Source organism: Vitis riparia, chromosome 12 (assembly GCF_004353265.1).
Source record: "Vitis riparia cultivar Riparia Gloire de Montpellier isolate 1030 chromosome 12, EGFV_Vit.rip_1.0, whole genome shotgun sequence".
Taxonomy (NCBI): Eukaryota; Viridiplantae; Streptophyta; class Magnoliopsida; order Vitales; family Vitaceae; genus Vitis; species Vitis riparia.
The window spans coordinates 22,988,705-23,001,696 of NC_048442.1; the positions used below are offsets into that span (position 1 = coordinate 22,988,705).

Genomic DNA, 12,992 nt, shown 5'->3' on the forward strand with positions numbered 1-12,992 from the left:
ACCAATGGGGTTGTAAATATTGATAGGATATGATGTTGGACGAGCTACACTCATAGGGGAGAACGATTGAGGAAATTGAAAAGTGTTTTGACAAAGGTCCCAATGAATCCAAGAATCCTAGCAGCCATTAAAGCTGCCCGTGATTTTAGGTAGGTTTCTTTAAGGTTATGGCTTCATTATTGGTTACTTTTTTTTTTCTTTTTCTTTTTTTATAATTAAAATTATACTGACAATGTGGTTATTTCAGATGTGATTTAAGGATGGTTAGCGATGCCAGTAAATTTTATATTGAGACAATCTTCATACATCACGGGTTATTAGAATGAGAAGTTCATATTTATACATCTAATTTTGGATGAATTCCTTTCTTTTTCTTTTTCTTTTTTTAAATAGATGGGTTCATAACTTCTCTTTTCCTCGTCCATTGTGATCTCCCTCTCCCACTCCCTCTCACTCTCTCTCTCTCTCCCTCTCCCTCTCTATCCCTCTCTATCTCTCTCTCTCCCTCTTTCCCTCTTTCCCTCTCTCTCCCCTTTTGTGCCATTGATAGATAGGAGGGCCAATTCCATGAAAAAAACACATAAAACTTCATTCCCTTTTCTGTACATTGATAGGAGGGTTAATTCTATGGAAAGAAGACTAACAGTTACCAACCATATTTACATGAATTACAATCAGTCTGAATGGGGGCCTAACACATAAAGCTTCTTTCCCTTTTGTTCCATTGTTGGTTAGGACTTAGGAGGGCTAATTTCCATGAAAAAGAAAACTAGCAATTACCAACCATCTCTACAAAAATTACAATCAGTCAGTCCACGACCCTCCTTTTGTTGATGTATTCCTGGGTTTATTACCAGTTCCTGTAAGGCATGCCATGCATTTTGGAACTTCGTGGAGATGTGGTCAGACCACTATGTTTTCAATAACATTTGAACCTACAAAAGCTACTGTTTCTTATCTAATCAACAAATCTCATCAAAGAATTGTAAGGAAAAAAAAAATAGAAAGAAAAGAATTTTAAGCACATGGTGTATATGTTCCACATTTTCAAATTGCAAAGTAAGCACAAGGTTCTATCCTATCTGCCTATCTGCCTACCTGATCCCGTAACTCGGCTGGACAACATCAGAATAATCAGGGGTTCGGCCAGCAATTTGATGGGCCACCCACCTTTCACCCACAAGGACCTTTCTATGTTTTTTCCTCCCTTCAAGGACCCCCCGGCCGAACTTCCATTTTCATAAACAAAACTTCGCACGAGACCTGACGTGAGAATGCAGCCATCAACTGCATTTCTAAATGAATGGGATCCCACGGGTGATTGTGGCACCAACTGTGTGAGGCTTCCTTTTTCAGCAGTTGGGGAAAAACTGAAAACTCTGATTACTAAATTCTAGACAAAATGTCATCAAGGGTTATCACAATTTTTTCATAGTACTCCCAAACTTGCGTTGCATCATTGTCTCTGGCTGCATAATCTAGCTGCAATGTCAACATACCAAATGAGGTTAATTCTCAAGAATGGTTTTTTAACACTGAAATTATTCCTAAACAGAGACACCACATAGTAGATTAGGATGAATCACCTCTCCTGAGGCCCTGCAATCTTGCAAAATGCATGTTGAAAGAAGAATCAAACTAACTGTAAGGATAACTCCCCTTCTAATTTCAAATACTTTAAGATTGGAGGGCCCCCATTGTCCTTTTAGCAAACAAGAATTCGCGACACAATTATGTATTCAATAATGTAGTTATTAAATGTCCCTTGAAACTCCTATTTAAAATTTCCAGTACTTGCAATCAAAACTTTAATACCAATTAAACACGAAGCATTTAAAATCATTTCTTAACCAAGGATTAATAATCAACCCTCAATCTATAGACTCCCCCACCTGGAAATATGATTATTGATTTCAATCAATGACACCTATGAATATGTAACTGCTAAACACTAAATTTAGAGTGAAGTGTGACTAAAGAGCATGGCTCTATAAACCATTTAATGCGTGGGAAGACCAACTCAGAAGGACTAGAGCTTCCCTCATGTAGATTAAGGGTCTCCCCTTGGAGTATAAAGAAGATTGATATAATAAGCACTGCTTACTCTGGTCACGTTGTTGAATAGATTTGAATAGAGCTTCCTTAGCTGAGGCCTCATACTTCCAGGTTTGCTTTGGATTATGGTGTAGATATCCTGTTTAAGTAATGAGGAGCTCTTTCGTAGTGCCTTCTGCATATCTTTCCATGCCTCAGACTCTATCAGAGCTTTTACTTGTAGCAGAGCTAGCGCGTGGCCTCTGATTCCACTCTCTGCCTCTTCAAGTGTCTGACCAGGAGCTACCATTTTCAAATCAAATCCATTTGCAATTTTTACATTGAAAATTGCTTCCCTTGCTAATAGTACTTTAGCCATTGTTGCTATAGCACCTATTCTTCTAGTGAAATTAGATTTAGGGACCTTTTCAGGGTTCTCCCTCAATAGAAAGGAAGGTTTGAGATGGCATATAAAGGTTGGACTAAGGTAAGGTGGAGAGGATTGTACAAACCGTGGTACTAGTGCCATCGCTCTATTGTATTGTAGCAAAGCAATTTGTTTGATAATGTCCCAAAAGAGATTCTCCTGCAAAATAACATTTTCTTTTTCTTTAAATATTTCTTTTGTAGAAAAAACTAACATATTTTCATGCAGGATATCTCAGGTTTGTGACAATACAAATTGAAATCTACCATGGCCTCATGGGCAACAATGATGGAAACATAGACTAAGAAATGCACACATAGAGTCAATGACCTGGTTAATCTCTCTCTCTCTCTCTCTCACACACACACACACACACAAGGAGTTGATGAACTAACATATACCCCCTGAAAAGATGAAATACTCCATTAAGAGCAAACAGAGCAAAAGTTGTGATACCTTCAAGCATTCCAAAAGGGCAAGTGAAACTGAGTTACCCCAACCCCAATTCACCCATCCCCAGAGCAAATAGAACATGGATTCTTCTTGAATTTGTTTTACGAACAAAACCCTTTTATACAAGTAAAGGGCTTCACACAGAAAACCCATTTCCATGAAACCAAGACCCAAAATCAACGCACAGAATATCCAACTGACTGGGCTTCTGTCTAATCAATCTACCATTTCACCAAACCAAATCATTCCATTTCGCAATGTCATTCAAATCTCTGTAGAAATTGTTTAACTTTGGTAAGAAAGTGAGCAAACTGAAAATTGAACAGTTACCTTGAAAAGGAATTTTTCGATTTTGCGTTGTGGATAAAATTGCAAACTGGAAACTGGAAACGATAAGAAATATTTTGGGAAGCCGCAGAAGAAAAGAAAGGGTGACGAGAGTGCTGCGGACAAACCCAACAACAGAGCTTTTTAGCCACAAAAATGCCCTCACTTTTTGAAACCTGGGTGTCGGGTAAATTATCAAATTTAAATCACTCGACATTGGCATACCCAAATGGCAATATACTTTCTGTCCAACTCCAAACTATTCATTACCATACACGCCACGGATTTACATTTGAAAGTTGAACCAATTTATCTGTTCGACATAGATTTGAAAATTTTCACACAAACAATCAAATCAAATCAAAAACCCTAATTACGAACATGGGAAAAAAATAAAACACAAAATAATATCACAAACCCAATTATCAAGCAAACGGAACGAGCAGGAAAAGAAATAGATAAAAGACTGCCCATAAACCCTAATTATAGTGCCACGGCGAAGAGAGCTGAGGGATGAACCTGATGCTGATGCTGGCCAATACAGAGGGAGATTGAAGCAACCAACTGAGATTAGTGGCGACGGGTCTGAGGTTTGAGGCCAAATTAGTCAGTGGGAATCACAGGCAATTCTTTTTTCTTTTTTTTTTTCTTCGATTATAGCCAGTGGGCTCCTTAACCGGACATGGCGCATCTTGCATGATCCAATCTTGGGCTGGGCCGAATTCAGCCCTGAAACTGAACTGAAGGTCCGGGATGCTTTCTAGGCCCATGGATGATGTTCAAGACTTATGCCGCCTTTTGGTGTAACTTTTGTTTTTAAACTATGTATCACCGAATACCAATTTGAGATGTCGAAATCGATGTGCCTCAAAACTTATTGAGTTGATGATCGATACCATGATTTTGAACCATGATTGGGGTTGGGGTAACTTAGCTTCACTTGCTCCTTCTGAATAGCAATGAGGCATTATGGACTAGATTTGTCGAACTCCTTAGCTTCATTAGATCAATAGTCCTAATAATGTGAAAATCCCATACCACTATATACCGAAGTTATTTATCTTCAAGCAAAAATTGAATAAAATTATTGTTTTCAAGCAATGACAAATAAAAAATCATCTCTAACCGATCAAGTTATCCAATGGTGTCTACATCTATAAGTTTAAAAGGCTTTATATTATTTAAACATAAAAAATTAGGACACCACGAAAGATGCTCAATCATGAGATTTGAACACTTCTCATGGGGTCATACCTCCCCACACCATTTTTTGTTTATTTTTAAACCATTTTTCTTCCCATTTTCACTTATTTGCTTCACAATTTTCATCCAAATATTGTTTAATATTTAATAAAAAAATTTATAAAATTATGTGCAAAGTATGGAACCTTGAAATATGAAAGATTAAGGTTATGTTTGTCCCGAAAAGTTTGAAGAAAAATGCGAGGAAAAGAAATTAGAAAATAAAAGTAAAAAAAAAAAAAAAAAAGTGAAAGAAAATAAAAAATAAATTTAAAGTCAATAAATTATTTTTATATATTATTTTAAATTTTTTTCATTTATTTAACTTTTCTATATAAATATTAGATAGTTTAAAAATATAAAAAAATCTTAATATTTCTAATTATATTTGACTTTCTTTTGTATTTTCCATAATAAAATTGAAAAAAAATATATATATTTTCCTTAACATTTTTTTCCCTAGTACTTTTCGTAAACAAATATAGCCTAAGTGAAAGATGGTGGAAGAGAGAAGAGGGTTTTTCCTGACTAATTTTTCTTCATTGAGAACAATTATATTGTTTTTGTGAAAGAAAGAAGAGGTTTCTTCATAGAGAGCAATTACATTGAAAAAAAAAACAAAATGTAATTTTAGATATACATATCCTGTATTTTGAGTGTGGATATAGAAAAATTGTTTACAGGTTCCAAGTTAATTGCTACACTAAAGTTTGTTTTTATGTTTTTAAAATTATTAAGTCTCATTTAAATATACTCTTCATTTTATGTTTTAAAAATATGAGAATAATAATAATTTTTATATAAATTATAATAACTATGATGAAATCTTTAGAGTGTTTTTAATTATTTATATATAATTTAATTTATTGTAATTATTTTAAATTTTAATAACTTATAAATTATATGTTAGAATAATTCTGGACTCACATATATTTAATAATTATTTATGATTAAATTATTCATATATATATATATATATATATATATATATATATATATATTTAATTTATATTTGTTATAAAGTATGGACCACCTTGTGTGTAGAGTCCAAGTCACATATGTTTTACATGATGGGCCTAAGACACATGTGGTCCAACAACCCAATGAGTATGGTCCCCAAGGTATATATGAAATTGATATATAAGGATTCAAAAATGGGGTTTGGTGTGAATTCAACCCTTTTGAAAATATAGAATGTTTCCCTCTCCTGCCTCCCATCACAGAGAAAAAACGGTAAGGTGGTTTCTTCTTCTATCGTTTTAGAAGAATTATACTTCTTCAACACCCATAACGGATTCAAGTTTGTAAACATTCTCTAAAATGTTCAACATGATTTCTTTATATGATTGAAACATGAGATTTCTATTTTGTATTTGGGTTGATAATGAAAGTTTTCAACATTATACATTTATGATATTATATAGACATTTCAGATCATTTTTTTTTCAATTGATCACATGTTTAATTTGAGAAAGCAGTGGTAATTTTTAAATTTTTTTTCATATATATTAAAAATAAGAAAAAAGAAAAAAAATGTATTTTTATATAATTATATGTAATTAGGTATTTTATATATACTAATGAGCGTCCACATGTGATGCATGTTGAGCATTAACCAATGCTTATCAAGTCATAGGTGAGTAGAATGTATAGCAAATTATTGATATCCAAAGGATTGCAATTGCAAAAACTAAAGTGGGTCAAATTAAATAAAAACAACATTGGTTCAATAATGCAAGCTAGAAAAATTCTTTAACAACTAAAGGTAATACTTTGCATATTGTATCTAGTAATTGTACTGAAATGAAAAAAGAATGCAAAACCCTCAAAATTTGGTAAACCACAATGTATTAATAATAATCCATTTAGTGACCAACAAAAATTTCAAATTGAAATGCTTGTAATGATGGTTAGTTTTGTATTATGAGAAGCATTATTGGGAAGATGTGATAAGACATTCAATTGCGTATGACTTATAGGGTTTTTTTTGCCTAGTAAATAAATTATCCAAAATAAGAATATAGAGCATATCATCATCCCTCTAAGTCTTAAAGCAATTATTAGGGTTATGAAAATATAAGACAATTCTTTCTTCTTTTTTTTTGATAATGACCTTGTAATCGTGTGATATTTTGGCTCCTTAATCGCACATGGCGCACCTTGCATGATCCAATCTTGGGTTGGGCCAAATTCAACCCTAAAACTGAAATCAAGGTTCGGGTTGCTTTCTAGGCCCATGGATGATGAGATGGGTATACTTATGTAAAAATGCTTATTTGAAGACTTATACCCTCATTTGGTGTAACTTTTGTTTTTAAACTATAATCTTTTATGTATCATCGGATACTGATATGAGATGTCGAGACCAATGTGCCTTGAGACCTGTCGAGTCGATGACCAATACCATGATTTTAAACCATGATTGAGGTTGGGTAACTTAGTTTCATTTGCTCTTTTTGAATAACAAAGAGGCGTTATGGATTAAGATTTGACGGACTCCATAACTTCATTGGACCAAGAGTCCTAATAATGTGAAAATCTTATGCCATCACAAATATCTATACTAATTATGATAGAAGGGATTGATAAAGTTGAATAGACAAATGACAACTCATAATTAAGAGACTTTCCATATGAGTCGACAAAAGAATGATTACAAGAGATAAATTCCAATACCAATAATAGAAATAAATTTTTTTCTATCTAAATTTTGTGTATGGAATTAATTGATCTTTAGGATGTTTTTGGAAAAAAGTTAAAACGGATATTTTGTATGGTACCATTGTTTTATTTATTTATTTTGTATGGACAATATTCTTATTTTATGAATGTTTTATAAATCTATGACATGTAAAATAATTCCTTGGAATATAATTTTTGTAACGGAATATTTATTACAAAAGTACATAAAAAACAAAAATGGAATTGACTTCTTGATGGCCCCTCTTTTATTTTCTTTAAGCAATGAATATTAAATGGACCCTAAAATACCTAATAGGATTACAAAAAGTAGGGGAAAGGTGATTGGTCTTTGGAAGTGATTACAACATTAATGGAATCTCAATAATTGAGAAGTGGCATTTACATCACATGCATTGCTGTATTCCACTTATTTCGTAATAATTGTTGAGATGCCCAATGCAGTGTGTGCACGTTGGCTGGGCCTCCTTGAGCCCCTACTCCAGTCGTACTCTATCCATGCAACAAGGCATATGGGTGAATATGCTGAATGTCCCATTTAAGTACTATAAAAGGGAAGAAAAATCTTTTTATTTGATTTATAATATAAAATCTAAAAATAAATACAATAATTTATTTTTAACTCTTTTATTCTTTATTAAAGATAAGGGAAAAGAAATTAAATTGACAAGGTATTTTTAAAAAATATAAATATATATTATTTGTATATTTTTATTTCTTTTTCTAATTCACTAAAATATTGTCATTAGTGTTATTATTGTTAATTAATAATACTTATTTTATATTAAAATACTATTTTATATCAAAACTGCTATTTTTAATATTAACATTAACAATAATATTAAATAATAAGGATAAATAATATTAAAAAAAGGAAAAAGAGTGAGTGTATGGTAAACTAACTTAATAATTTAAAATAACTTAATAATTTTATTTAAGTCATTAAATAAATTAAGTATGTTTGATAAAATAATTTAATGGATGTTTGGTAAATCGATTTAATAACTTAAAGTTATTTAATAATTTAATTTAAGTTATTAAGTAAAATAAGTATGTTCTGTAAAATAACTTAATGGAATGACTTAAAGTTAAAAATAATTTTAAGTAATAAGTCAAAATAATTAAATGAGTCTTAAGTCCATATTTTTATTTTACTTTTTTAATTTTTATTTGATCTAATTACTTTTATGATCTCTTTTACTACTTCACTATGATCTCTATTATTTTTTAATCTTTTTTGCCGTAATTATTATTTATAAAGATAAACATGTTAATTTAATGATTTAGAATGAATTTTAAATTAATTTTATCAAATAATTTTAATACTTAAAATAAGAATTAAGTAATAAGTCTTAAGTTAACGATTTAAGTTTAACTTAACTTAAAGTCAACTTAAGTAATAAGTATTAAATTTTATCAAACAAAAAAATAATAATAAAGTAAAAAAAAAAAAGACGAAGAAAAACCAAAGAAACGTATATTGGTTTTTGTATTAATCATATATTTTATATCAATTTTTACACTTGAATTATATTATTTTTAACACATCAAATAACTGTCCTTTTTTTGGTTTTCATTTGCCACCTATAATCTCTCCTTGCACATGTCTTGTATAAACAAAGTACAAAATATATTTAATACCAAGATTTTAACTACAAGCCAAAAATCTCATTCGGGGACCCGTCGAAGTTGCTCGACTGCCTCCCCATGGCCACAAGCCGGTCCTGATTAGCACGACCGACAATGCTAGAAATGGTCATACAAGCCTGAACATCACAGAGAAGGAATATATACATATATTTGCAAGGTGAGGAGGATGGCTGTCCAAAAACTTGAATATCAAGTTGGCAACGTGGCATTCACCAACGGAGTGGCACTTGTAGAACCATACGAGGGTCAAGCCCACTTACTTGAGGACAACGATTAGGAGGGGACTCAAATCACTTTATAGTTCTTTCATTTTCAAATATTTGTTTTTTGGGTGAATAGAAAAAGTTAAAATATTTGACTTTTTCTATTCAGCTAAAAATATCTTTGATATTAATCAAGATAATAAAGTGAATTTATTACCAATAAGTTTAGTTTAATTATGTTGGTTGATGTAAATAAGTTACTTTTAACTGAATATAAAAAGTCAAATATTTTGGTTTTTTTTATTCAGTCAAAAAACAAACACCACCTAAGTCTCTGAGATACGGTTAAACTCTCACTCAGACATTTCAAAATTCCATAATACTATGTTTATAACTATTACTAAATATATGCATATGATAAATTTATTTATTTATTTATATCTTAAAAAGAATAAATTTTATTTATTTTAAAATTCATTTAAAATAAAATAGTATTAACATAATTTAAAATTATTATTATTTACTTTTTTAAAAAAAAAATCAATTATGCTTTTGTGAGGATGTTAATATTTAAAAATATATAATTTATGATTTTATTATAATATTACTATTTATATTTTATTAAAAGTTATTTATTTTTTAATTTATTTGCAATTATAAAAATATTTTAATGAAACTCGAATTAAATAATTGAATTTATAATTATTATTTTTTTACAAAATCAAAATAAAAAACTATTTTTAAAAATAATTTATCCAAACAAGTTTTTGGTTTTTTTATTCTTTAAAAATGATTTTTAAAACAATTTGCATATAAAGAAGTCAAAATACCTTTTATTAGAGATAAATTCAAACTCACTTATAAGTGAAATTTTATTTTTTTTAGAATAATTTTTATTCTATTCTTAGAGTGTATTTGACATTAATTTTTAAAAAATATTTTTATATTTTTAATATTTAAATTATAAAAATTTTAAAGTGTTAAAAACATTAAAAACACTTTTTAAAATTAATGAACTTTTATTATCATTTAAATTATCCAAATATAAAAGTGAATGAGAAAAAAATATGCTCTCCATTTGTCTCGTATGCCAAACATTTTGTTGTCTTCAAACATCTCTTAAGAAATTATAATTTGATAAATATTAGAAGAAAATAAGGAGAAAAAAAAAAGTAAAAAAAGTTACAAAGAAACGGGCATGTTGAATTTTATAGTATAAAGATATCTCTATTTACAAACTTTAAAAATATATATATATATATATATATATATTAATTTTACTTTAATATTTCTAGTACTTGAGTGTCCACCCAGATGGGTTGTGAGTGAGAGATATCAGCTGCGTGGATTAGGAAAACACTTGCAACGTGTCCAGATGAATTGGGCCATCTGGTTGTGATTTTCGTACGTGGTGGGCCCTAGCCTTCATGTTACTAGGCCCATAAGTATGAAAGCCTCTATGGCCCATATTTATAATTCCTAACTTTTAGCCCTTACCATGTGCAATCAGTCAATTTCCCCGTCAATTCCACCTTTGACTTCTTCTCTCATTCCAACTTTGAGACGTCACTTCAGACTTAAATTCCCCATTTTCATTTCTAAAGTATTACAATTGTTTACCCTATAAAATTATTTTACTGCCAGTCCATAAATATTTAATGTTACCTAAATTATTATTTAGACAAACCATCACGCAAATTACCTATACAATATTTTAATTAATTTAATCTTTTGAATGGTTTAGGTCATAATTTTTAAAAGTTTTATAATTTTTTTGAATAAAAAAATTCTAAATTTTTGTTTGTAAATTTTCTTGTTAGTTTTTTTTTTTTTTTTTTTAATGTATAGTTTTTTCTTACATTTTTTTTTTAAATTTGGAAACTATTATTTCAAATATCACAAATTTTATTAAAATAAGAAAGACATAGAATAGTTGTGTTAAAAATCAATAGATGCACGCGAGACAAATACCTTTCGTATTAGTAATTGAAATTCATTTATCATGTCCTCCATAAATCCAAATCCTGATAAGGTGTAATCTTAGGGGTTTCCAAGGGTCACAACGAAGGACCAAATCAATTCTTAATCAAAGTCTTCAAAGTGCCTTAAAAAAGATGTGAGTCAGACAAGAAGCATTAACTATTGTGGAGTAACGAAACATGATATTCGCCTTTGAAATAGATTGTTTTTTATTTCCTTTATTTTCTCTTACATGAAACATGTACACCTTTTAAGATTAACGTGCTAACATTTTCTAAGCCTTGAGGCCCGAAATATGTGGCACGAGCAATAGCATGTGTCACGTGTCTTGGCATAAGTCGTGACATCATGTAAGAGCCTTGGCATGCGTTATGGTATGGGTGATGACATGCGTCACGTGTCTTAATAAGGGTTGTGGCTCCATGATATGGCAAAAATTCAAACATAGAATCAAAGTGGAACTTCAATCCTTGTTTGATTTAATACTCAAGGCTGAAACCAACGGTAACAAGTCAGTAATGACCCTTTATGTGTGTCCAAACCTTGGAAAATGTTTTAAAAAAATGTGACTAACTTTTCATTTTTTAAATTTAAAAAAAATTAAATCATATCTTATTTCATATAAAAAAATTTAATTGTTGTTCTTTCCATACAATGATTAAAATACTCTTATTATGATACCCTTATATAAGTTAAAAGAAATAACTAATGTGAAGTAGTTTATATAGTTTTAATTTTTTTTAAATATTAAAATAATAAAAAATAATCCAATATTTTATTATTTAATTAATCAAAGAAAACAAAGAAAAAATTTTATTGTTATTAATTTCGAAATATTTTTTAGAATAAAATCTCTACAAATAATATTTTATAAAAGGAAAAATTGTTCTTAATTATTTCATAAAATATTTTCCATAAAAAACTTTTCCTATTTCATTAACTTTCTAATTTCAAATAAATATACTTATTTGATAGAAATATGTATAATATATTTCATTATAATTTTTGGTTATATGAATTTCATAAAGTTGTACAAAATTGTTAGTTTTTTTATAACTTCTAGCTATAAGAAATTACGTATTAACAACTTTGACATAATCTTTTATTTGTACAAAGAATATTAATTTTCACATTTTCATAACTTCAAGTTATAAATAATAATATTTATATAACTTTTGGCTATATAATATAAGTTTATAATAAAATAATTTATATATATATATATATATATATATCTATATCTTCTAACTATACAAGTTTAACAATTATTAATTTACTAACTTTTTCTTCACAGCTTAAGACTATGAATAATTAAAATTTAAGTAATATTATAATGTATTATAATAACATTACACAATTGACAATTATGTTATAATATAACTTCTGGTTATACAACAAAATTAATTTTTTTTTTTTGTAACTTCTAGCTATATAGTTGTTCATTGACAATTTTGTTTTATATAACTTTTAGATATAAGAGAATTAGAAATTGAGTGCACAACTTCTGACTATGAAACAATTATTAATAAAAATTGTTTCAATAATTCCTAGTTACGAAATAATAATTAAAAGTCAATATTTTTCATAACTTCAGGTTATGATTATTTTATCAAAATAAGAAAATATGTAAATTTGTATATAGCTTCAGGTTATAAACTATTCATGTATAATTTTCAGTTTCACAATATAATTAAAAGAAATTAAAGAAATTAAAAGTTAATATCTTTCATAACTTCATGCTATGATTATTTTGTTAAAACAAGAAAATATTTAAATTTGTATATAACTTCAGGCTATGAACTATTTTTTATGTAAATTTGTGTATAACTTTAAGTAATAAATTATTCATTTTGTAGATTTGTGCATAACTTTAAGTAATGAACTATTCATTTAGAGCTTCTAATTATATAATATTATTTTGTATAACTTCTAGTTATACTGTATAATTAAAAACAAATAATTATGAGTTATATACA

At 28.8% G+C, this 12,992-nt stretch overlaps 1 protein-coding gene across 2 annotated transcripts; it reads right to left on the reverse strand.

Moving 5' to 3' along the window:
* Positions 1-990: 990 nt before the first annotated feature.
* Positions 991-3,865, reverse strand: LOC117926234 (psbQ-like protein 3, chloroplastic). 2 transcript variants are annotated; one of them, XM_034845311.1, is made up of 3 exons: positions 3,761-3,865; positions 2,105-2,620; positions 991-1,482 (listed from the first exon to the last, which is right to left on the reverse strand). In XM_034845311.1, the coding sequence occupies exons 2-3, from the start codon at positions 2,561-2,563 to the stop codon at positions 1,387-1,389; spliced, it is 555 nt and encodes a 184-aa protein (XP_034701202.1). In that variant the 5' UTR covers positions 2,564-2,620; positions 3,761-3,865; the 3' UTR covers positions 991-1,386. The 2 variants fall into 2 exon arrangements, with proteins under 2 accessions (XP_034701202.1, XP_034701203.1); XM_034845312.1 differs by lacking the exon at positions 3,761-3,865 and adding an exon at positions 3,245-3,726.
* Positions 3,866-12,992: the final 9,127 nt, after the last annotated feature.

What these genes read in the sequence shown, in the direction of transcription:
- LOC117926234 (XM_034845311.1), bottom strand. Translation starts at nt 2,563, where the DNA reads ATGGCACTAGTACCACGGTTTGTACAATCCTCTCCACCTTACCTTAGT. An exon ending in TATTCAACAACGTGACCAGA is followed by an intron (nt 1,483 to 2,104) that starts GTAAGCAGTGCT and finishes TTGACATTGCAG; the next exon opens with CTAGATTATGCAGCCAGAGA.